Source organism: Phacochoerus africanus, chromosome 8, assembly GCF_016906955.1.
Source record: "Phacochoerus africanus isolate WHEZ1 chromosome 8, ROS_Pafr_v1, whole genome shotgun sequence".
Lineage (NCBI taxonomy): Eukaryota > Metazoa > Chordata > Mammalia > Artiodactyla > Suidae > Phacochoerus > Phacochoerus africanus.
In genome coordinates, this window is record NC_062551.1 from 59,386,630 (window position 1) to 59,410,522 (window position 23,893).

General features: G+C 58.5%; 1 protein-coding gene across 9 annotated transcripts; it reads right to left on the minus strand.

Moving 5' to 3' along the window:
• Nucleotides 1–7,358: 7,358 nt before the first annotated feature.
• On the minus strand, nucleotides 7,359–22,659 carry LOC125133537 (serine/threonine-protein kinase SBK2-like). 9 transcript variants are annotated; one of them, XM_047791770.1, is made up of 6 exons: nucleotides 22,362–22,659; nucleotides 18,171–18,321; nucleotides 17,193–17,296; nucleotides 11,510–11,764; nucleotides 9,108–9,310; nucleotides 7,359–8,679 (listed from the first exon to the last, which is right to left on the minus strand). In XM_047791770.1, exons 1-6 carry the CDS (start codon nucleotides 22,465–22,467, stop codon nucleotides 8,089–8,091), a joined length of 1,410 nt encoding a protein of 469 aa, XP_047647726.1. In that variant the 5' UTR covers nucleotides 22,468–22,659; the 3' UTR covers nucleotides 7,359–8,088. The 9 variants fall into 9 exon arrangements, with proteins under 9 accessions (XP_047647726.1, XP_047647724.1, XP_047647733.1 ...); XM_047791768.1 differs by having other exon boundaries at nucleotides 17,193–17,395; XM_047791777.1 differs by lacking the exon at nucleotides 22,362–22,659 and adding an exon at nucleotides 22,218–22,267 and having other exon boundaries at nucleotides 17,193–17,395.
• Between the last annotated feature and the right edge of the window lie 1,234 nt (nucleotides 22,660–23,893).

Here is a 23,893-nt window from a genome sequence, read left to right on the forward strand (position 1 = left end):
TGCTGCTTCTCGGGGACTAGGGGCTGTCGCCTCACAAGATTGTTCCATCCGTGGCTGCCACAGGCACCGTGCGAGGTGGCAGTGATGCGCCAAATGGTGACTGATGGCGAGTGGGAGGGTGGTGACGGCTCTGATCACTGTGGTGACAGCCATGGTGGTGAAGGTGCCCAGGATGTGATGCTGAGGATGAAGCTCACGATGGCGACTCGCGGTGGCCATGATGGTGGAGGTGATGGTGGTGATGGCAGTGAAGATGACAGGGTGGTGATGGTACTTATCATGGTGATGGTGGTGATGGAGGAGTTGATGGTGATGGTCCTCAAGAGGGGGCTGAGGATGCTCGTGACGGTGGGGAGATGACACTGATGGACGTGGTGATGGTGGTGATGGGAGGAGTTGGTGGTGATGGTCCCGAAGATCTTGGCGATGACTGTGACGCTGAAGACACTGATGGACGTGGTGATGGTGGAAAAGACAGTGAAGATGATCTCGGGGGTGGTGGCAGTAGAGACAGTCGCAGTGATGGGATCCTGATGGTGACGATGGCCGTGACGAAGCCCCACGAGGGCCGAGGTGCTCATCTTGTTCACGGATCGAGGCTCCACGCTTAGAGTGCAGCGTGTAGCTCACACACAGAGCGTACGCTCCGCCAAGCTTTTGAAGGGATGCGGACGTGGCAGCAGTAACGACTGACCTTTGTTGGGCAGCTCCTGTGGGTCAGGCTCTGTCCTGAGGGCTTTGCACGCGTGGTGTCCTCGTATCTCCAGGAACACCCGCTGAGCTGGGTCCTGTTCCCACCACTCAGCAGAGAGGGAGTGAGCTTCGGCGCCTACATGCCTGCCGTCGAGCCCTTGCGGGCAGGACCTTGAGCCGGTTACTTAGCCTCTTGGTCTGAGGTTCACTGTTGCTAAAAGGGGGATAGTAATAGTGCACCCATCACGGGGCGGCTTGATGATTGACTGATGGGTGAGTCTGCATTCCTCTATTCTCAGCGCAGGCCCTTGCTCTTGCTACATGTTCCTGATGTGATAGTCGGATTGTATTTATCCCCATTTCACAGATGAGGGCACAGAGGCCCAGAGACGTCAGGTCATGTGCTCCAGGTCACTCAGGGAGCATGTGATAGAGTCATGGTCAGTACACAGGCCTGTCTGACCTAGGGCCCTTCCTCATAAGCTAGTACCAGCTCAAGGGAGACGGTCCCTGACCAAGGCCATGTCCCCTGGACAGTTAATTTTCTTTCTCCGAGCCTCAGTTTCCCCCCCTGCAGGATGGGGGTAGCGATAGTGCCTGCCTCCCGGGGTGGTTATGAGGACGAAATGAGTTGGTGCAGGGAGTGCCAGAGCTGGCCCAGGGGCTCAGGTGACAGGAGTGAGAGTGACCGCGGCTCACTGTGCCTCTCCAAGCCCGACACAGCGTGTGCTCTTTGCACTGACGTCACCTTCATGACAGCCTGTGGAGGGAGGAATTGCACTGAGGCTCAGAGAGGGCAAGCCCCCTGCCTGAGGCCACAGAGCATAGCTGCGGACCAGACCGCAGAATCACACAAGGCCCATTCCCTGTCTCTACCTTGGCCCGGTGTCCCAGGTCAGGGCTTCGGTGATGGCCCCTCGCTGAGGGTCCTTGGGTGGGGCCCCTTCTCTCTGAGCCCCGACTGGTAAACGAGGGGCTGTCTCGGAAGACCCCCACTTCCTCTTGTGGCTCTTGCAGCGTCAGGCAGGAAGCCGTCCCCTCCTCCCCATCTCCTCAGACTGGAGCCTGGCTCAGAGGTCCTGGAAGGACATGGTGCTGGCGCCCCCGCCATCACCCTGCAAAGGCCAGCGGGGTCCAGTTACTTGCAGGGGGTGGGGAGGGATATTGTCTGGGGGTCTTGATAGATGGCCTCTCTGCCCCTGCCAACAGACGAAGGACCACGCTGGGAATCCTCTGTCCCCAGGTGTCACTAAGCCTAAGACTGAAATAACTGCTGACTAGTAACCTGCCACATTCCCCTGGCCGACCCTGGTAGTCAGGGCTCCCAGGATGGCACCCCCACTTGGAAGCAGGAGGTCTCCGTTTCCAGGCGGGAGCAGGTGGACCCCAGCTCCAGGTCACCCCAGAGGGCCCCACTGGGGGTTGGGGCTCCCAGTGCCCCTCTGCAAGCCAGGGTTGCGGGGGGGAGGGAGAGGGGGCTACCGGGCCCAAGTCCCTCCACCCTCCGCCACCTTCTGCCAGCCCTGAAGAAGCGGGAGCTTAATTACCCGGTCACTCTATCCCTGCTTGGCCAGGCAGCTAAGCCCAAACATCTGGCCCCAGGGCTCATGGCCATGATGGGTGGCCAGCCTCCACCTACTTCTGGGCCTGACCCCGGACACCTCCTCAGGACATCTGAGCCCGAGCCTGTGCCTGCCAGCTTGCAACAAGCCCAAAACAGTAGCTGCAGAGGCCTAGCGAGCTTGACTGATGCAGAAAAAAACATTTGACAAAATTAACACCCATTCATGGTTTACAAATGCACAGGTGCGTGCGCATGCGTACACACACACACACACACACTTTTTGCAAAGTAGGAACACAGGGAACATCCTTAATCAGATAAAGGGTGGAAAGGAAGGCACAGACCTGTCATTTCCCACAGGCGATGTGACCGACCACATAGAAACCCCAAAGAATTAAAGCAGACGAACGTTTAGTGTTAATGAGGGTTTAGCCAGGATGTGGGCTCAATACTCTAAAGTCATGGTCTCACAACGTCTTGCATCTCGAAGCCATAGACCCATGGACCAGAAACGTCGGTCTCACCCCGGAGCTGGTTAGAAAAGCGGAATTTCAGGCGTCGCCCCAGACCCAGGGGATCAGAATCTGCACGTTAACCAAGGTGGGGCTGGGGGTGGGGGCGATGCCTGGATGCCGCCCAAGCCCTTTGCAGGTCTGTAGGAACAGAATTGAAAATGAACTACTGCAAAGGACCCCGTCCTGAAGGCCTTGCAAGGCTGGCCCCGTTCTGGGTCCCAGGTAAAGGCTGTCCTGCGAGCCAGCTGGGTGCAGCCACACCGGTGCGAGGTACCGGGGTCCTTAGCTATTTTGATGAGCCTGAGAATTTTGATTTTGTGTTTTGCAATTGATGATTCTGTGTGCCGATGTCGATGGGACAGGGAAGCCTGCTCTGGGTGCTTGGAGCCAGAGCGCACATGTGGTCTGGCTTCCACGACAGGTTCTGGCGGATTCCCAGCTGTCTACCCTCAGGCAGGCCCCGCACCCTCTACCCACTTGAGGGTCTGCCAGTGATTATCCTGGTACCCAGGGAGCTGGATATTCAACAGCAAATGAGTGGAGGGCAGGGAAGGAAGAAGCTTTTTTTTAATTATTTTTTTTATTTTTATTTTTTCAAACAAGAAATCCCCACGCTTGCATTTTGCACTGGACACCCCCAAATTTTGCAACTGGTCCTGTTTACATGGTTGGAGTTCCCCAGGAGGTGCTTGGTGATCACAGGCCCAGGTACACTTTGGGGGTGAGGTGGAAGGGGGGTTTTAAGAGCAAAGACAGGAATCAGACCCTGCCACCTTTTGGCTTTAGGGTCTTTGGAGGGGAGGGGCCTCAGGGGTCTCGTAAGTGAAGTGGAAAGAAACGTGGGTGAGTCTCGTGTGACGATAGACCTGAATTCAGTGCTCTTAGGAAAAGGGCGGTGTCTTTCCTTTTCCCCTTTCTTATTTTAAAATTTTAAATCAGGAGTTCCCGTCTTGGCGCAGTGGTTAATGAATCCGATGAGGAACCATGAGGTGGCGGGTTCGATTCCTGGACTTGCTGAGTGGGTGAAGGATCCGGCCTTGCCGTGAGCTGTGGTGTGGGTTGCAGATGCGGCTCAGATCTCGCATGGCTGTGGCTGTGGTGTAGGCCGGTGGCTACAGCTCCGATTAGACCCCTAGCCTGGGAACGTCCATATGCCGCGGGAGCGGCCCTAGAAAAGACAAAAAAAAAAAATTAAATGATAGTTGATTTACAACGTTCTGTCAGTTTCTGCTGAACCACAAAGTGACCTTTCCTTTGAACGGGAGTTGAGAGGCTCGGAGAAGGAAAGGAGCCCAATCAAGGCTACAGCCTGAGAACCTTGGAAATGCCTGGTTTTTTATTTATTATTATTATTTTTTGGTCTTTTTAGGGCCACACCCATGATATATGGAGATTCCCAGGCTAGGGGTCAAATTGGAGCTGTTGCCACCAGCCTACACCAGAGCCACAGCAACGTCGGATCCTTAACCCACTGAGCAAGGCCAGGGATCGAACCTGCGTCCTCATGGATACTCGTCAGATGCGTTAACCGCTGAGGCACGAGGGGAACTCCTGGGTCTTTTTTTTTTTTTTTAATTTTTAAAGCAGCCTCCTTAAGATGAAATTTACATGCCATAAATTCACTCATTCTGAAAAATTTTTTTCGACTGTTGATTGACAATGTGTTAGTTTCAGGTGTACAGTAAAGTGATTCCGTTACACAGATACATACATACATCTATATAGTCTTAAGACTTTTTTTCCGTTGTAAGTTATTACAGGATATTGAGTAGTTCACTGTGCTGTACAGTATGTCCTTGCTACTTGTCTGTTTCATATATGGCAGCAGGTATGCATTAATCCCATACTCCTAATTTTTTTTTTTTTGGTCTTTTTGCCTTTTCTAGGGCCGCTCCTGTGGCATATGGAGGTTCCCAGGCTAGGGGTCTAATCAGAGCTGTAGCCACCGGCCTACACCACAGCCACAGCAACACAGGATCCGAGCCGTATCTGCAACCTACACCACAGCCCAGGGCGACGCCGGATCGTTAACCCACTGAGCGAGGCCAGGGATTGAACCTGCAACCTCATGGTTCCTCGTGAGATTCGTTAACCACTGCGCCCCGACGGGAACTCCCCCTACTCCTAACTTAATCCCCCTCCCTCCTTTCCCGTTTGGAGATCAGAAGTTTGTGTGCTGTGTCTGCAGGTCTGTTACTGTGTTGCGAAGAGGTTCGTTTGTATCGCTTCATTTTTTTCTTTTTTTTAGATCTCACCCATAAGCCTTCTCACAGGGTATTTATCTCTCTCTTGATGTAGCAGGCTCGTCTCTAGGATCAGCCAAAACCGACCCTTTTTCCAGGTACCATTTGGTGCCTCTTACTGTGTGCAGCAGATTGTTGAGCCCTCAACACAGTCTCATCTGGGAACTGCCCCCGCGCCTTCTCCACCCCCACGAAGAGACCTGTACCCGCCCCCCTGACAGGCATCACTCTTCCTTCCTCGGTGGGCAGATTGCCTTTCGCGACTGTCGTGTTTTTGAGGTTCGCACACGAGGTAGCGCATGTCAGTGTCTCTTTTGTGGGGCTGAGCGATCCGCCGCAGTCTGAATGGACCACGTTTCTTTTATCCTTTCGTCGGCGGATGGACGTTTGGGTTGTTTCCACTTTGGGGCTATTGTGAGCCGTGTGGCTGTGCATGTTTGTGTGGATGTGTGTTTTTACTTCTCGTGGGCAGAAGTGCCAGGCTGTACGGGACCTCCGTGCTTATTGATATGCTGAGGGACTGCCAGGCTGTCCTCCCAAGTGGCTGCCCCTTTTTTCCCCGTGGCACCAGCCCCCCAGGAGGGTCCCACCTCCTCCACCTGCTCACCAGCCCTGTCGCTGCCTGTCTCCCATGGCGGCCTTGACCCAGTCTCAGTAGCCTTTCCATGTGGGGGGCCCCACCTCCAGTCTCCTCACCCCGCACACCAGCACAAGGCCACACTCCCACTCCTTACTCGGTCACGCTCACACCCGTGCTCACACACCCGTGCTCGCACTCCAGCCCTCAGGGCCCGGGCCCCAGGTCTTCACGGCCGGCCGCAGGACAGGACACCCCTGCAGTTTATAGCATGGACCTTGGAGGGGAGTCGGCCTGGGCTCAAATCCTCCCTCTGCCTGCCCTGTCGCATGAGCACCGGGAGGCCCCTCCGCTGCTCTGGGCCCCCAGTGTCCGCCGCTGAAGTGGGAAGGCTCTAAGGGACCCTGAGCTGCTCGAGGGGCAAGCAAAGTGTTAGGATTGGTAGGATGTGTCCTGTAATTAACTGTGTTTAATTAGCAGTGCCCCATCCGTCCCCTTCAGGCCATCCTCCTGCCCTCCTGCTGGGACCCACCCCTGGGTCATTATCACCTCCCAGTTAATCCCCAGCTGCTGCGACCAATTAACGCCTCTGAGCACCCCCCACACACACTTCTCTCCACTCCCTCGGCTCCACCCCTGCCTCGGCTCCACCCCTGCCCCAGCCACCTCTGGCTTTTTTGGGACACATTCTTGGCCTAATCACTCGGGCTATTTCAGATTCGCAGAGAAGGTGGCAGGAGCTCCTGCTCATGCCCCCTCTTTACTGCACCGACCGACCCTCTTACTCTCTCGATGACCAGGCAGTGCTGCCACTGCAGGAGGCTCACCTGGATGGCCTGGGACAGGGGCCATGGCTCCAGCTCTCTGGATTGAATTTAAATTGAAAGGGTCCTTGGGGTCATGCCACACAGCTGCCACTGCCAACCCCCCCCCCCCCGCCCCAGGCAACACCTCGGCAGCCACAGCAGGGGACCTGGGGGTGTAGGGGCCAGGGAGAAAGTGACACTCGATCCAGCCCTGAGTTATAGCCTTTTTCTGGGCCAGCGGCCAAGGAGGGCACGGAAAGGAAGAGAGAGTGTTTGCAAACAGGGCAGCTGCCAAGAAGGGGCCCGGGTGAGAGGGGGGAAGGTGTGAAGGAGAAAGGCGCCCAGCTGGTGACTGGCAGCCGCGCCTGCGGGACTTGTCTTTCACACACACACACACCCTCAGAGGTAGGTTCAAGGTGTCCCAGGCACACAGACACAGGGTGGTATCTGCCTGGAGTGATATGCAGGCAGACGCCCGTTTGGTCCCCTCGCACACGCAGTCACACCATTATGTGGGCCCCCGGGGGCTCAGACCCTTGTGGATGCACAAAACACACGCGACCTTGTCATCCACGTCAAACTCTGTTTCTCTCTCACACGTGCACACAGCCGTGGGCTCAGGCGCGTGTGGACGCACACTTATACAAGCGCTTGCCGCGTTCCAGTCCTCAAGCTGCCGGACCCTTTCAAGCGCCAGCTGAATCCTTGTCTCCTTCCCACGCGCGTGTCCGCGCAGAATAGGCACAGCGCCCTCTCTCCCAGGCACACGCACAGATGCACACACAGGGCCAGCCTCTCTCTCAAGGCCACGTGCTTGTCGCTGCGGGTCCCCTCTTCCCTCTCCTCTGCGACCCTGACTCTGCTTTCCTCTTTCTGTCTGTCTCTCCTCCACCACATGGGCGCACCCGCTGGCCTCCTCCTTCCCAACCCGACAGACCAGCAGCATCGCATCACGGGGACCTCAGTGCCAGGCGATTTTATTTGCAGAGAGCAGCTGAAATGAGAGAGAAGATAGCGACCGGGCACGTGGGAGGCAGAGAAGGGACAGAGGGAGCCGAACCGGCGAGAGAAGGACGAGGCTGGGAGGGCAGCGTCTGGGAGGAAGGCAGTGCAAACCCAGACGCTGCCCCTTGTCCACCCAGCATCCCTGGACCACCTGCCCGGGGCAGAGGCCCCCCCCTCACCGCTGCCCTCTCTCCCCGCTCTGTGGGTTCCAGCCCTGCCCTCCAGGAGCCCACATCCCACAGGGAATAACCCCAAGGAATCAATAGGTCTTACCGCTGGAAGGGAGTGCGTGGCAGAGGAGAGCGCTAGGGTGGGGTGGGCGCGCAGGCTGGGTACTGCCACAGGGCTCTGCTGGGGGCTGGGGGGGGGGTGTGCCTTGCTGAGCGAGGCTGGCGGGAGGTGGGGGGATGAGCACAGCAGGCAGAGGGAGCAGCGTGTGCCAAGGCCCGGGGAAGACGGAGAGGGGTGCGGACAGACACGAGGCGCTCTCAGAGACCCCACAGACCAGGGCAGATGACAGACGGCCGGTGTGGGGAATGAAGACAGAGGGAAAACCACCAGGCAGAGGTGGACGGACGGCAGAGCAGCCAAGAGCCGCCCAGGAGGGCCCAGGGGCCCTCAGGATGCAACCTGGTTCCCTTCCTGAGCCTCCCCGGGCAGGGCTGGGCCCAGGCCGCCCCCCTTCTCACTCTGTGCGCCCCTCGTGCCCCTCCTGCACCTCCTCAGCCTCCCCCTCCCGCTGCCTCCAGGGCCGGTCCAGGTAGCCTTGCACCGAGCCCACGGGGCTCCTCCTCCGGGGGTGGGGGTCCAGCAGCCCCCACAGGAGAGCGTCCGCCACGGGCGTCAGGCCGACCCAGGGCTGGGGACGGTCCTGGGGCTGGCCCGAGGCCTGCCAGATGACGAAGTCCTCGTAGAAGGGGTCGGCCTCGGCCACGGGCTGGTCCCACGGGAAGTAGCCAGTGAGAAGGCAGAACAGCAGGACCCCCAGGGCCCAGGCGTCCAGGGAAGGCTGGATGGGCAGCCCCTCGGGCAAGGGCGGGGGGCCACAGAGCTCGGGTGCCGTGTAGGGGATGGGCTGCCCAGCCAGGCGGAGCAGGGTCCCGCGGGGCCGCGTGTGGCCAAAGTCGGTCAGCTTGACGCGCCGGCAGGCCGGATCGCACACCAGCACATTCTCGGGCTTAAGGTCCCGGTACACCAGGCCGAGTGAGTGTATGTGCTCTAGGGCTGAGGCCAGCTGGGCCGCACAGCGCTGGGCTGCTGGCTGAGGGAGGCCCACCTGCGGGGGGCACAGGCTCAGGGTCCACTGCCCCCCACCCCGGCCGGCCAGAGGGGAACAGGGTGACGGAGCTGGTCTTCGGCTCCAGGGAGCAGGCCCAGGGGGAGGGCCTCAGATGGGCTGGCCCTGGAGAGGTCTGGAGTGAGTCCCCTGGGGCCTGGTTGTGACCCGTGGGGCCTGGTGTGACCCGCTGGGGGCTGGTGTGACCCGCTGGGGGCTGGTGTGGGCCTGGTGGGAGCCAGTAAATGTGTGAACCTCACACAGCTGCAGTGTTGGTCTGTGGTGTCTGTGAGCTCCAGACCGGCCTGACAGTGCCACGGGACCTGTCTGCAGGGCCCTGTGAGTCACGATGCAGCGACAGATTCCCGGGGCCTGGGTTGGGCAGGGCATTCAAGCGAGACCCCCTGAGCTCTGAGAGGCCGACCCACCTTGGGTTGGATGAAGGCAATGAGGTCCCCGTGCAGCACTGGCTCGGTCAGGAAGCTGTAGGAGTCAGCCGACTCGATGCCAATGCCGCAGGCCTCCACGATGGCCGCGTGCGAGCCCAGCGAGAGGCCCACGCAGAACTCGTACAGGAAGCCGCGCAGGGTGGTGGAGGCCTTGGGGAGTTGCTTCAGGGCCAGGGCTGTGCCTGGGGGGGGACAGGGAACTGGTAGGAGAGTGCGCCGGCCAAGGGCCGTCCTGCGCCCCGCAGCCTGGACTCTCTCCCATGCGCCACCCCTGGCCGCCTCCAGCCCCAGCCCCGGCCAAGCCCGCCTCCAAGAGCACGGCCACCAAACCTCCCCCAGGACCGAGAAAAGCAACAGTGTGCGCGTTGGGTGATTTTCCACTCTGCTGTCTTGGAGCAGGTGCAGCGGGGCCACAGAGACTGAACTCAGACCATCCAGGGACCTAGGGAGGCCCCTTGTTGCAGCAAAGGCACACCACACAGCCGTGTCTGAGGCTCTGGGGACAAGGCGGCCTGCTCTGGGTGTCATATGCCCCTAAAGAATGACTGTAGGAGTTCCTGTCGTGGCGCAGTGGTTAACGAATCCAACTAGGAACCATGAGGTTGCGGGTTCGGTCCCTGCCCTTGCTCAGTGGGTTAACGATCCGGCGTTGCCGTGAGCTGTGGTGTAGGTCGCAGACGCGGCTCGGATCCCGCGTTGCTGTGGCTCTGGCGTAGGCTGGTGGCTACGGCTCCAATGAGACCCCTAGCCTGGGAACCTCCATATGCCACGGGAGCGGCCCAAGAAATAGCAAAAAAGACCAAAAAAAAAAAAAAAAGGAATGACTGTGAAGTTAGTTCATCACACTTAGAAATGACTCCCTAGATGTCAGCTCCCAGAAGGCAGAGACTTGAGTTTCTTCTGTTTTTCTTTTTTTCTTTTCCATGATGGTCCTTGAAACACTAAAAATAGGAATTCCCGTTGTGGCCCAGCAGAAAACAAATCTGACTAGGATCCACGAGGACACGGGTTCAATCCCTGGCCTCACTCAGCGGGTTAAGGATCTGGCATTGCCGTGAGCTGTGGTGGAGGCCAGTGGTTACAGGTCCCATTTGACCCCTAGCCTGGGAACCTCCATGTGCCATGGGCGCGATCCTAAAAGGACAAAAAAAAAAAAAAAAGAAGCACAGGTGGATGAGGCTCCTTCCGAATCCTCTGTCCCCATTCTCGCTGATGCCTCCACCTTCCGTGACAACCCAGCTTGGCACCTCTCTCTGCATCTTTCTCTCTTATGGGCTGACTCCCATCTGCCAGGGTGTAAGTTCTCACGCCCAGTATCACAATCTGGATTTGGAGATGGGGTCTCGAAAGGGGTAAAATGAGCTCCTAGGTCGTCCTTTGTCTCGTATGACTGGTGTCTTTACAAGAAGAGGAAGTTTAGGGAGTTCCTGTTGTGGCTCAGCGCTAACAAACCCGACTGGTATCCAAGAGGACGCAGTTTCGGTCCCCGGCCTTGCTCAGTGGGTCAAGGATCCGGCGTTGCCGTGAGCTTTGCTGTAGGTTGAAGATGCGGCTCGGATCCCGCATTGCTGTGGCTGTAGTGTAGGCCAGCAGTTGCAGCTCAGATTCAACCCCTGCGCTGGGAACTTCCATAGGCCACAAGTGTAGCCCTAAAAAGCAGGGGGGAAAAAGAAGAAGAGGAAATTTAGACACAGACACGCATACAGGGAAGACAGTGGGAAGACAGTGTGAGGACAGGGAGAGGCAGACGTCTGTAAGCCAAGAAGCAGGGGCCTCAGGAGGAATCAGCCCTGCCGACCCCTTGATCTTGGACTTCTCGGCTCCACAACTGTGAGCACCCCCGCCCCCACCCCACGCCCCGGGCCGCAGTGCTTTGTTGTGACAACTGCAGGGGACAAACGCCCACCCTTCCCCGTCCATGCTGGGTGCCCACTCCTCCCTGGGTGCCCCGCAAGCCCTGGGCAGGGCTGAGCCCTCCTGTCTCCTGGAAGAGGTCAGCCAGACTGGGGTCGGGGCCTGGGTCCCGCGCACCCACTGTGCGCCAGCCTTGCTGCGTGCCGGCAGACAGTGCGGCTCCAAATCATCCCCAGATGACTGCTCAGCCGGTCCCATGTGGGGACCACAAGGGCCTTGTGGGCTTTGTCATTGTCCCTAGCAACTAGGCCACCCCCCCCTCAGAGACTCGCCGTGCTTTGCAAAGGGATGGTCACCCCCACTGGCAAAGAAGGCGGCTGAGGTTCAGAGAGGGCAGGGTGCTTACCTAGAACACAAAGCCTGGAGGGGCAGAGGCAAGACTCGAGGGAGCCTCAGACCCCCCAGCCTTGGCTAGCTACCGCCTGGCCCCACACCCCGCCCCCGCCCCCGTCTGCAGGCCCTGGTACCTTTCTGACGGTGGTTGACCAGCAGGACCCGGCCGAAGCGGCCCTGGCCCAGGGGCCGCACTTGCTCGTAGAGCTCGTCCACCTCGGCCCGGACCAGGGTCTGGGCGCTCAGTGCCATCATGTCCTCCAGTGCCAGGGCCGCCTGCTGGCCCTGCCGCAGCTCCTCTGCCGTGAGGCCCCCCAGGTCCTCCTCAGCGCCGTCCTCTACAGCCTCCATCGACACCTGTTCCTCATCTGATGGCTTCCCAGGCATCTCTGCAAGGGCAGAAGGCACGGGGACCAGGATTCAGGTCCTGCCAGACTGCGGCCAAGGGGCGGGCTGGGGTCCCGGACTTCGGAGGAGGAGGCTGGGGGTCTGGAGTCCAGGATCTGAGGCCTGGACCCCTGGCTCTGAGGTGGGGTGGAGGGCGGCAGGTCATTGGCATGGGCCGGCGTGACTCAGTTTCCCTCTTTATTAGGGGCATCTGGGGAGCGGGGAGACCACCAGTCGCTGGTTGGGGTAAGATCAAGCCTGAGGCCACACATGTCCCTCACCCCGCCCCCACATCCTTGCGCCACCTGATGGCCTGAGGATGAAAGATGAACCAGATAACTCGGGTCACCCCCCCACCTTGTTTCCAAAGCAAACAGACTTGGGCCCTGGGGGTGGATGAAGCAGCCTCAGGCTCCTAAGAGCAAACAGGTGCTCTCTGCCCCCAGGGGCTGGGGAGGGTGGGCCGCACGCACCAGGGCCTGGGGGCCGCCTGGGTTCTGGGGGTGAGTGAGCCCTTGGGATCAGTTACCAGCTCTTAAATGGCCCGGGGTCTCGCAGCTCCAGCCCCTCCTCCCTCGGACCCAGGGGTCCGGATCCCAAGCCTCCTCCCTCAGACCAGGAATCCAGGTCCCAGCCCCTCCTCCGTCAGCCCCAGGGGTCCAGCCCCCAGCCCCTCCTCCCTCAGTCCCAGGGGTCCGGGCTTCCAGCTGACCCCTCTGTCGGTGTTCCTAACACTCAACCACTCTACTGTCCCAGCATCTGCTGCTGAGCCCCTGATCCCAGCACTCAGACCACCTGCCCAGCTTCACTCTCGAGTTCTGCCCACTTCAGGCCAATTGACTTTGCCTCCTCCTGACCCAGGCTGCAACCTCCAGACCTCACCTTCTCCAAGGCTTGCCTGACCCTTCGGCTGCCCGCTGTGGTCAGTGCCCAGCACTTGGAACCCATGCCAGCAGAGGCCTGCCCTGGGCGAGACCCCGCCCCCACCTAGGGGGTCGTAGCCCCGCCCAGGCCTCGCCCCTTCTACCTCTCTAGGGGGAGAGCGACATCGTGTGTTATCTCCCAGAACTGTCTGTGACCAGACAAACGTCCCATCCCAGGCCCCCCAGCCTCTCCTCCCTGGGGCCCAGGGGTCCAGGCCCCCATCCCCTCCTTCCTCGGACCCAGGGGTCCATCCCCCAGCCCCTCCTTCCTCAGACCCAGGGGTCCAGCCCCTCCTCCCTCAGACCCAGCATCCAGCCCCAGCCCCTCCTTCCTCAGACCCAGGATCCAGCCCCCAGCCCCTCCTCCCTGGGACCCAGGGGTTCAGCCCCCAGCCCCTCCTCCCTGGGACCCAGGGGTCCAGCCCCCAGCCCCTCCTCCCTGGGACCCAGGGGTCCAGCCTTCTGTAGAAGATGAAATCATTTCTCTCTCCTGCCCCCGCCTGGACCCCACCCGGCTGCCCCATCACTGCCCCATTGACAGGTCAGACACAAGTGTTTGGTGAGGGGTGTCCAGGGGACGTGATACTGGGGTCCTGTTTGGGGAAAGGATGAGACAACGAGATTCCAGAACGATGCAGTGAGAAATGACCTCAGCCTTGGGGCAGAGGGGAAGCAGGTGGTGCGGCAACTGGGAAGGGAGGGCCCTGAGGGGAGGGGGGAACGGTCTGGGTCCTTGGGAGCCTGCGGACGGGGGCGGGGTGGCCGGACAGGGACTCCCGGGGCTGCACCCCCCCTCAGGTTTAGAGCGAGATGACTGATGTGAACTCACTTTTATTTTGCAAGTAAACTATTTATTTCAGCATCGTTTTTCATTTATAGGGCAGCTGCATTGAGCGCCCCATCCCCTCCCCCGCTCCCCACTGGACTAACTTCTCACACTGCCCATGGTGCCTTTGTCCCAATGAAGACATCAACTGTCAGCAAACACCAGACTCTTCCCCAGTCACCGCGGCTCCCACCAACACCTTTATCTGCCCCACGGTCCACGCTGTGTTCAGTGAGCTCACATTTTTAAATGCAGACACGTTGGACAGATTCCCGAAAGGAAGCAGGTCCCCACGGCTGACCCTGGGCTGGACGCCAGGGACACACAGGACCCACGTGGCCCTGACAAGCTGCAAAGGCCCCCAGGGGGTCCAATATCTGGAGGCCTGGAGGTGGGAAGAAGCCATCCTCTGGGGAGACCACGGTACGTGTGCACATCTGCAGCTAGGAGCGCGTGCATGTGTGTGCATGCGTGCGTGTGTCTGTGTGTGTGTGTGTGTGTGTGTGTGTGGTGACTCCCCGTGGGCTGCCCAGAGCCCAAGGAAATGGGAGGGCTGGGGGGGAGGCTTCCATGGTGTTGGATCTGGGAAGCCCTGACCTGATCCTTGGCCTGTGGGGGTCCCCGACCCCGACAGAAGTCTGTGATGAGGTATGTCCCCCCCCCCTCCACATGCGGAAACGCGCTCCGGGAAACAAGGCCTGCCTTGGAGACAGATGGAAGACAAGACAAGACAGACAAGGCCTGCCTTGGAGATGCACGCAGGACAGACGGAAGAGGAAGAGTCCTCGAGGGAGGATGGGGCTAGAAGCCCCGGTTCTGAGGGAGGAGGAGTTGGGTCTGTACTGCTGGCTCTGAGGGGGCAGAGGCCCTGGGCCTGAGGGAAGAGGTGCCGGGTCCCGGCTCCCAGGCCCTCAGCTGCGGGACGAATTGAGCATCCACGTCCAGCCTGCAGCTGGGAAAGATGCAATATGTCCGGGCTCTGTCCTCCTGGGAGCAGCTGTCTCTGCATCCAGGTGGCCATGGGGCTGGGGGAGGGGCCCTTGGCCGGGGCTCCAGCCACCTGTCCCCATCACCTGGCGAGGGCTCTCCCCACCTGTCCCCATCCTCCCGCCACCTACGTCATCCTTCTCCTCCTCCTCTGACCACTCCTCCAGGCTGGCCCCCGCCTCTTCCTCCACCGCCCCGTCCTCACTGCACGTACTCCCCAAGCCCCCGGGTCTCTCTTTGTTTCCCTTTAACCCCCAGTCATCCCCCAGGAAGTCCAGAACAGCCAGTGGGGGGCTCCTCGTCTCGGGATCCAGGTCCAGAAGCCCCTGGAGCAGTGCCAGGGCGGGGGGCCCAAACCGGTCCCAAGGGGGCGGTGGTCGAGGTGGCTGGGGCCTGGTGGTCACCCAGCCAGCAAAGGCCTCGAACTCGGGGTCAGGAGCCAGTGCCACCTCCCAAGGAAAACAGGCAGTGGCCGCGCAGAAGAGCAGCACCCCCAGGCCCCAGGAGTCCACTGCCGGCCGCAGGGGCAGCGTGTCGGGGGGCAGCAGGAGGCAGAGCTCGGGCGGGGCGGAGGGCAGGGGCCCCGGGGGGGCAGGGGTTGGACTGCCCTCCGGCCGGGTCAGCCCTAGGTCGCCCAGGGCCACCCGGCTGCAGACAGGGTCAAAGACCAGCACGTTGTCTGGCTTGACGTCTGCGTGCACCAGCCCCCGGCTGTGGAGGAAGTCCAGGGCTCCAGCCAGCTGGGCCACCACCCGCTTCACCAGCAGCTCTGGGAGGCCCTGGGGTCAGACAGAGAGGACGAAGGTCAGGTGCCTTGGTTCCCCCTTCATGCTGCTTCTTGGGGTTTGAGAATCCAAAACCCCAGACCAGTGGCTCCCTCCAGTGTCCCCCAGTGTCTTCTCTGGGTCATCCTCTTCCGCAGCCCGGCCCCCCACATCTCCACTCCTGAAGACCAGCTCCCAGCTGTTTCCCTCGCTGGAACCCCAGAAGCTCTTCTAGCCTCCATCCATCTTCCTCTCAACACTCAAACCCACTCACTGCGTTTCTTATCTCCTCTGAACGGACCCCCCGGACCTCCAGTGAGAACCCAAATCTCACACTTGGTCCTAATCTTAGTCCCATAACAATTTAGATCCAGCTCTAAAGCCCCACAGTTTTCTTCATCAGTCAGTGGATAGATCTATCCATCTGGCTAGCTAGGCAGCCAGACAGCAATCCATCCATCAAACCAGTCCCCCATCCAACAGTCTATACAGCAGGGTTTCTACTCAATAGCCTTTCTACCAGCGACTCAGCAATTCAATAATTTATCTAGGTATTTAATATCCAGTATCCATCCATTTATGCCTCCTTCCTTCAACCCATCCATCCACCAGTTTTTCCATCCATCCACCCATCCACACACCATCCATCCATCCACCGTTCCATCCATCCACCCATCCATCCACCCTTCCATCCACCCACCCATCCATCCACCCATCCACATACCATCCATCCATCCACCCTTCCATCCACCCACCCATCCATCCACCCATCCACCCATCCACCCATCCATCCACCCTTCCATCCACCCACCCATCCATCCATCCATCCACCCTTCCATCCATCCACCCATCCATCCACATACCATCCATCCATCCACCCTTCCATCCACCCACCCATCCATCCACCCATCCCACCCCCATCCTCCCCTTCCATCCACCACCCATCCATCCATCCATCCACCCTTCCATCCATCCACCCATCCATCCACCCTTCCATCCACCCATCCACCCATCCATCCACCCATCCATCCACCCTTCCATCCACCCATCCACCCATCCATCCACCCATCCATCCACCCTTCCATCCACCCATCCATCCACCCATCCACCCATCCATCCATCCACCCATCCACATACCATCCATCCATCCACCCATCCATCCACCCATCCACCCATCCATCCATCCATCCATCCACCCTCCCAACCATCCATCCACCCATCCATCCATCCAACCATTCATCCATCCATCCACCCTTCCAACCATCCATCTTACCCTCTCCCTCTCTTCCTTCTTTCCCTCTGTTTATCCTCAACCCTATCTCAAATACCCAAAGTGCATTCCTAAAGATGGCCCTATCCTAACTTCAAACTCAGGTACACCCAGAACATCATGGATTCAGTGCTGACCTGGTCTTTCTAGAGAGAACCTCCTTATAAGTCAATCCATATACATACCCTCAACCATCTCTGCTTCACTCTGCAGCCCCATCCATGCTCTTCTCCATGCCTGTCACCAATCTGTAATTAACCCTAAACTCAACTCACCCAACTCCACCCATGTCCATCCCCATTCTCAGTGCCTACTCAAATCCCATCGCTGCCTCCACCCCCACCCCTTTCCCCAGACCTGAACCACCCTTGATCCCAACACCAACGCCCTGGCCAGGCAAACTCGTGTTTGGATGGTTGGGGGGATTAGGGTTTGGTTAGGCACGGAATTACACTGAGAATAAGCGTGTTTGGATATTTGGATGGATTTGGGTCGGGGTTAGGCATGGAACTGCATTGAGAATTGGCAATTAGGAGGTGGTGTAGGGGCTTAGCCTGGAGCTGTTTTGGGGGTCTAGGTAGGAGACAGGATTGGGGTAAGGGACAAAGTCGGGCCTGGGATATGCAGTCCCAAACTTTGTCCCCTGCCTGCCTGCCTCACCCGTTCCTGCAGCATCTCGCTGAGATCCCCACAGGGGGCATACTCCTGGGCGAAGGCGAAGTGTCGGGGGGTCTCCAGGGGTCCCGGCAGGGTCTGGAGCAGGCCTGGATGTGATGAGACACAGCGGCCCACACAGAACTCTCTCAGGAAGGTGGTCCTCAGGACAGAGTCCCGAGGTAAAAGCTTCAGAGCCACAACAGGACCTGCCGGGGAGGTAGGGGCAGACAGGAAATCAGGCAGCTCTGATCTTGCTGTGGGGCCTTAGGCAAACGCCTTAACCTCTCTGAGCCTCAAACGCTGCCCCCTGCCCTATGCATAAAATAGGAGAGGGCAGGGCACATTGTCTGGCCTCTCTGTGCCTCAAGGTTCTCCAGCCGTGAACAGGGGGTTGGAGGCGAGCTTCCCTGAGGATGCTTTCTGCTCTGCCTTGGGTCGCTGTGTGGTCTGATGCAGCTGCTTTTCCCTCCCTTCCTCCCGCATAAAGTAGGGGACATAGCAACCTCTGTTGTGCTCCCGCCTTGCTGGGTGACCTCAGGCAGGTCTCTCACCCTCTCTGGGTAAGCTGTGTTTCCTGGAAAATACAGAGCCTCCCTTTCTTTTTTTCTTTTTCCTCCTTTTTAGGGCTGTACCCGTGGCACATGGAGGGTCCCAGGCTAGGGGTCCAATAGGAGCTGCAGCTGCGGGCCTACACCACAGCCGCAGCAATGCACCATCCCAGCCGCACCTGCGACCTACACCGCAGTGCATGGCACCACTGGATCCTTAACCCACGGAGCGAGGCCAGTGATCGAACCCGTATCCTCATGGATACCCGTTGGGTTCGTCACCACTGAGCCACGACGGGAACTCCCAGCACTTCGCTTTCTGAGCACCCCATCAAGAAGGGTCCTTCCTCATCAGCTCCCTGCAAGGAGGCTACCTGTCTCGGTGGCTTCCGAGACGCCTACTCTGGGGACGTCCTTGGGTGGCCAAACTCACCCCCTTGGCGAGGCCGGGCAAGGAGCACGCGGCCATAGGAGCCGGAGCCCAGCTTTCGGAGGAGGCGATACTGGACACGCAGATTCCTCACTGGGGTCACCCTGCTGGCTGTCAGCTCCACAAGGCGTCGGAGGGCTGTGGCTGTGTCCTCCTGCAGGAGAGCGACAGAGGTGAGGAGGGGTGAGTGGGGGGCCCCCGAGGGCAGCAGGGAGATGGGAGGCCCGGCCCAGAGCTGAGGCGGGGGGCTGGGGAATGGGGTCACTGTCCCCAGAGAGGAAGATGAGTCACAGTGAGTCACCCGGCCTCGGGCCACCTGTTTTTATGTCCTGGCGGGGCTATGGGTGATTGTTTCAAGTGACCCTGCCCCCTGCCATCTGCGGGAGCCCCCAGAAGCCCCCAGCCCCAACTGGAGCCGCCTCCTCAGCCCACAGAACCCCCATGCCAGCCATCGCTCTGCACCCTCCTCTCTGGCTGCATTTTCCGTTCTTTGTTTCTGAGCACATTTCTCCAGGGGCCTCGGTTTGCGGTGTCTCCTGGGGTTTATGTCACTCTGGGTCTTTGATGTCTCCATCTCCCTGCCTCTCCCGTCCCTCTGTGTCGCCCTCTGTCTGCATCCGTCTCTGACTCCGCCGACCTGCATCCCTCCGGCTGTGTCTCTCCCACCCCATCTCTGGTCTCTCACCTCCGAGTCCCCAGCCTCGTGGTTCTCAGGGTCCCTGAGCTCCATCTCGGGCTGCTTGGTGTCAGCGGGCCCTCAGGCAAGTGCCCCTGGTCTGGGTGCCCTGAAAAGTGCCCCGCCCCCCCCAGCCCCCCTGCACCTCTGAGCAGACCCAGGCCTAGGAGCCCGTCTGAAAGGGCCTGTCTCTGTGTCCGTGTGTCTGCATACGCACCAATGGCCCTGCCGGGCCTCCCCTCGCCCGTGGCCCTCTCTCTGTGGAGTCCCACTGAGTCCTCGGCTCCCTCTCGCCCAGGGCCCCTCTGGCTTCCCCCAGGGCTTCCCTCTGTGTGATCGACTCTCTGTCTTGCCCTCGTTCTAGCGTCTTGGTCTCCGGGGCGGGTCTCGCTGCTCTGTCTGTTGGTGTCCGGCCCCTCTCTCGTCCCCAGGCTCTTCCCACTGTGGCCGCTGTCTGTCTGTGTGCCACCCAGGATGTCTGCACGCTGCCCCCAGCTCTGGCCTGCTCTCCCAGTGCCTCTCTGCCTCCCGCCTCCGTCTTTGGGTCTGACTCCCTCTCACAGCCTTTTGTCCCTCCCTTTCTCTGGGCCCTGGACAGGGGTGTGTGTGACAGCTCAGAGACACCCGGTCCCCCCCATCCCTCCCTCACCCCCTCTGACCCGCTGCCCCCCTCCCTCCCCCTTCCAAACTTAGACCAGCTTGGACTCTGGGCTCTGGTCCCAGGACAGAGGGGACAAAACATATTGTGAACCCCCAAGGGCTGGGCCCGAGGGCAGCAGGAAGAGAGGAGTCCGGCCCTTCACACACCTTCCCTGGGATGGGAGGCTCAGAGCTTGGGGCATCCACCTCCCTCCAGGATGGCCAGTGCCGGCCTCCAGGAGCCAGGGACCACTCCCAAAGCTCCTTAATACGGAGCATCCCCACCCCAGCCCCTCACCCTCAGACCAGGAGTCCAGCCCCCAGCGCCCCCTCCCTCAGCCCCAGGGCTCCAGGCCCCCAGCCCTTCCCCCCTCAGCCCCAAGAGCTCATGATTGCCCAGAGAGACTCTGGAAAAAGGCTCCTTGCAGGGACTCAGCAGGGGGGGGAGCCCAGCTCTGCACTGGGGCCCTTACCCTGCATCCTCCTCCCACCCAAAGGGGTGAGGATTCATCCCCAGTTTACGGAGCAGGAAACTGAGGTTCTGAACAGCAGAGATCAGCTTACAGAGGTCAGAGGGAGGAGGTGTGGGGGCCCCGGGCCAGGCCTGTGTGACTCAGCCCAGACGCCTGCCCCTTGAGTTTCCACAACTACTACAACCTGCTATTAATAAAGACGCGGCTAGAACAGAGCCTGGGCCTCTGGAAGGATCCCCAGGAAACTGGCTCTGACCCTGGGAAGCTGGGCCGGGCTGGGGGAACAGAGGGAGATGTTTCTCTGCTCACTGACTTTCTGAGGTTCGTGGAAAGGTGCAGGCAGGGCCCAGGGGAGGGAGTGAGGAGCTGGCCAGACTCACAAACGCTACTTTTCGCCAAAGGCGCTTTCTCTCTCTCTCTTCTTTTGAGGGAATGGAGTATTTCAAAGCAAAGTGCAGCCTGTGCCTGGTGTTTGGTTTCAAATACTCCAGCAGAAGAAAATCCCGGCCGGGCTGGCGTGAGGGTGGGGACCTGAAGACAACAGCAGGCGGGATGCCAGGAACAAAGAGGCTCCTTTGACTCTTTATTTTTGGTTCTGCTGGAAATCTGCCCTCACCCAAAACTAAAAGTGGGAGTTCCCTTGCGGTGCAGCAGGTTAAAGATCTGCTGTTGCCACTGCAGCAGCTTGGGTGGCTGTGGTGGCACAGATTCAGTCCCCGGCCCAGGAATTTCCACATGCCCTGGGCATGGCCCAAACCCAAGAAACCAAAAACACCTATCAATCACATCAAACGGGCGCTAACAGTCGTTCCTTAAAATAAGCAAACGTTCAGGCTCCGTTCTACAGCCACCACGTTGCCCAAAGACGTCGCCTGCCGCTGCTTTAGTGGAGGCGGGAGTCAGTGCTCACACAGGGCTTGGGGGAGACTCTTATCACTCTGCTTTTTGCATTATTTGAGTTTCCCCCACTAGGTGTGTTCCCTACTCAAAAACTACAAGGATATCATGCCCTGATGACTCTGGACTCCATGCTTATTAAGTTCAGGCCCTGGCTCTTTTTTTTTTTTTTTTTTTAATTCATTCACGACTTTGCGGCTTCCTCCCTACAAGGCTTGGACCAGTGGGATGTGTAGAATCATGGATTCTGATGCAGGGATGGGGAAACTGAGGCCCGGAGAAGCAGAGGCATTGGTCAGCAGCCAGGGAGAGGCAGAACCAGGATCTGCGAGGGGCCGGGGACCCCAAGGCTGGAGCCGAGTATCTCCTCTGGGGGCCTTGGGCTGCCATGTGCGTGCAGTGGGGCAGATGCTGGGCTGGAGCCTAAAGGTCAGACTGCAGAGCCGGCCACCTGGGCCCCCGGGGGGAGGGGGAGAGGGGCCGCTGCGGAGGCTTACTGATGATCCGGAGAGCTTTGCACCTCCTCTTTTAGCAACTGCCCCACGGGGTCACCCGGAGTGACCTGGAGAGGCAGGTGTGGCGGCGGGGGGGGGGGGGATCTAGCCCAGGCCCCGGGGTGCACACACCCCTCCTTAACGCTGGCCTCCGGGCCTCCCGCCTCCCCGTCCTGTGTCTCCTGCTCTTCAATCCCCAAAGGCTCCTCCTGTGACCTCCTGGCTCTGTCCCCCCCCCCCCCCGCCAAGTGAGTGCTCCCCCACAAGTATCCAGCCACCTCTGTGCCTCCGTTTCCTCCTTATAAAATGGGAGGGACTGCAAGTCCTCCCCAGCGTTATTGTTAAAGAAATTTTAACATTCGTAACATAGTATGCATTTCTAATATTACTGCAGCTAATGCAAGTGCAATATACGTTACCTTACATATAGTTACCGTATGCATTATATATACCATGTATTACATATAGTATATATCTTATATACTATTTATATACTTGGTATAGTTTTCCAAATAAAATATACACTGAAAAATCACATAAAGAATAACCTTGCACCTCAAAGCTTATGCAGTTGATAACTCACTTACCGCCCCCCCAGCTAAAAAAAGAGATTAAAGAGAAAAAAGGGGAAAAAAGCTGTAGCATTAAATCTGTAAATGTATCCGTTAAATAAAATAAGGAAGGAAACACTTAACATAGCACCTAGAAGAGAGCAATTGCTAAAGGATGCGACCGCTATCAACAAACACACCTAATGATAATTACAACCGGCCAGATACTATTCTCGGTGCCCTGCCCCACACACGCCCCCACAGACAGGCCACACACGCCCCCCTCCCTGTGTCTGACCAGGTCACACAGCAGCACAAACCTTTGCTATGGTTCCTTGTGCAAAAGAATACTTGAGGCGCATACGCCACAAATATCCCACACAACCGTAGGGAGCATCCGCCACCACCGTCCAGCTTAAGCAATACAACTTTTCAAACATAAGTGGAGCCCCCTGTGCACTTACCCTCCTCCAAACCCTTCCCTTCTCTCCCGGAAGCAACCGCGCTCCCTAAGGAGGTGTTAGTTCTTCTTCGTGTTAAAGAGAATATGTATGAATCTGTAACTGCCATAGAGTATCGCCTTGCATGTTTTTAACGTCGTATAAATAGTATCTTGTCCCTGACCTCCCGTAGCTTGCTTTTGTTCTCACCAGCTCAACCCTGTTTGCGAGTTTCGAGCTCAGGTCTTTTCCTTTGCAAAGATGTTGACTAGTCTAGGGGGTTCACAGACTGTATTTTACCGATGGCTTCTTCCCAGCATGGACATTTTCTTTTTCTCTGATATCCTGGTCTTACAAGAAGGGGTGGAAAGAATTCTTCTACGTGTTGCCTTGGGCTAAGTGGTACACTTCCTGGGGGCCCTGGCCTCAAAGTGGAATTCCTGGGTGGGAAGAAAAATGCTCAGCTAAATTCCTAGGCATTGCCACATAGCTCTCCAAGGGGGCTGTAAGCTGACCTTGCTTTTTTATGTTTTGTTTTTGAGTTCCTCGGTGCCTTTGAGAACCCGGAGAGAGCTGTAGAGTCTTGCACTGTTCCACCCAAGAGCCACTCGCCCAGGATGGCTCCTGGCACTTGAAACCGGGCTGGTCCAAATTGAGATGTGTCGTGAGTACAAAATAGACCCTGGATTTCAAAGACTTAGCACGAAAAGGAGAATGTCAACTATCCGTTGATGATATTTATATTAATTACACGATGACATGATAATGTTTGGGATATACAGTCCCGCTCGCCATGGGCGGGTTGCGTCTTTCCCAATTCGCCCACCCTCTAAGATGTGTTTGTAACCCGGGACTCCATGGTTACGGGCATGCGCAGAGCAGCCGACCAGCAGCGGCTCGGACACGTGTTCCCCAATGACCGGGAACAAGCCTTCATCCTGTGAACACGGTCCTTTCTGCCATCGTGTGCGTTTTTTGTGGGGGATTCGGGGGTTTCAAACGGCCCCCGGACCTAGGGCTGAAGTCTCACGTCCGAAGCGCAAGCGGGCTTCGATAAGCTTCCTTCAGGCGTGAGTTACAGCCCTTCCGGCCCAGCGTTCAGTGTCAGTGACTGGACAGTACAACACAATACATCCTGGACAAGGTGTCTTTGAGCCGAAACACCCGTAAAACAAGGTTATGCATTGATCAGTTCACAACGACAAAAAAAATTGTGGCCCAAGTCTTGCAGGAAACTCAGCCCGTATTTCCTGCCGGGGCCGTGGTTCTGGGTCCATAATTCAGCGTTTATTAGGACGTGAGAAACCATCACCACGGTGATTAAAGAGAAGCGCCTGCTGCGAGTGAACCAGAACGTTATCAAAGTCGGTCTCCCCTTGTTTCTCCTTCTCTTCTGTAAAAATGGAGACACACGATTTGGCAGGTTGTCAGCCGGCCTTGCAGACACTGCCGGCTGTGTCTCGAAGTCGAGACACATTCCCCAGGTCCACGGGGCTGTGGGCCCAGGCCCTGGCCCCATCCTTTCCCCTGTGCCCTGTGGCCCGTCACCCCAGCCT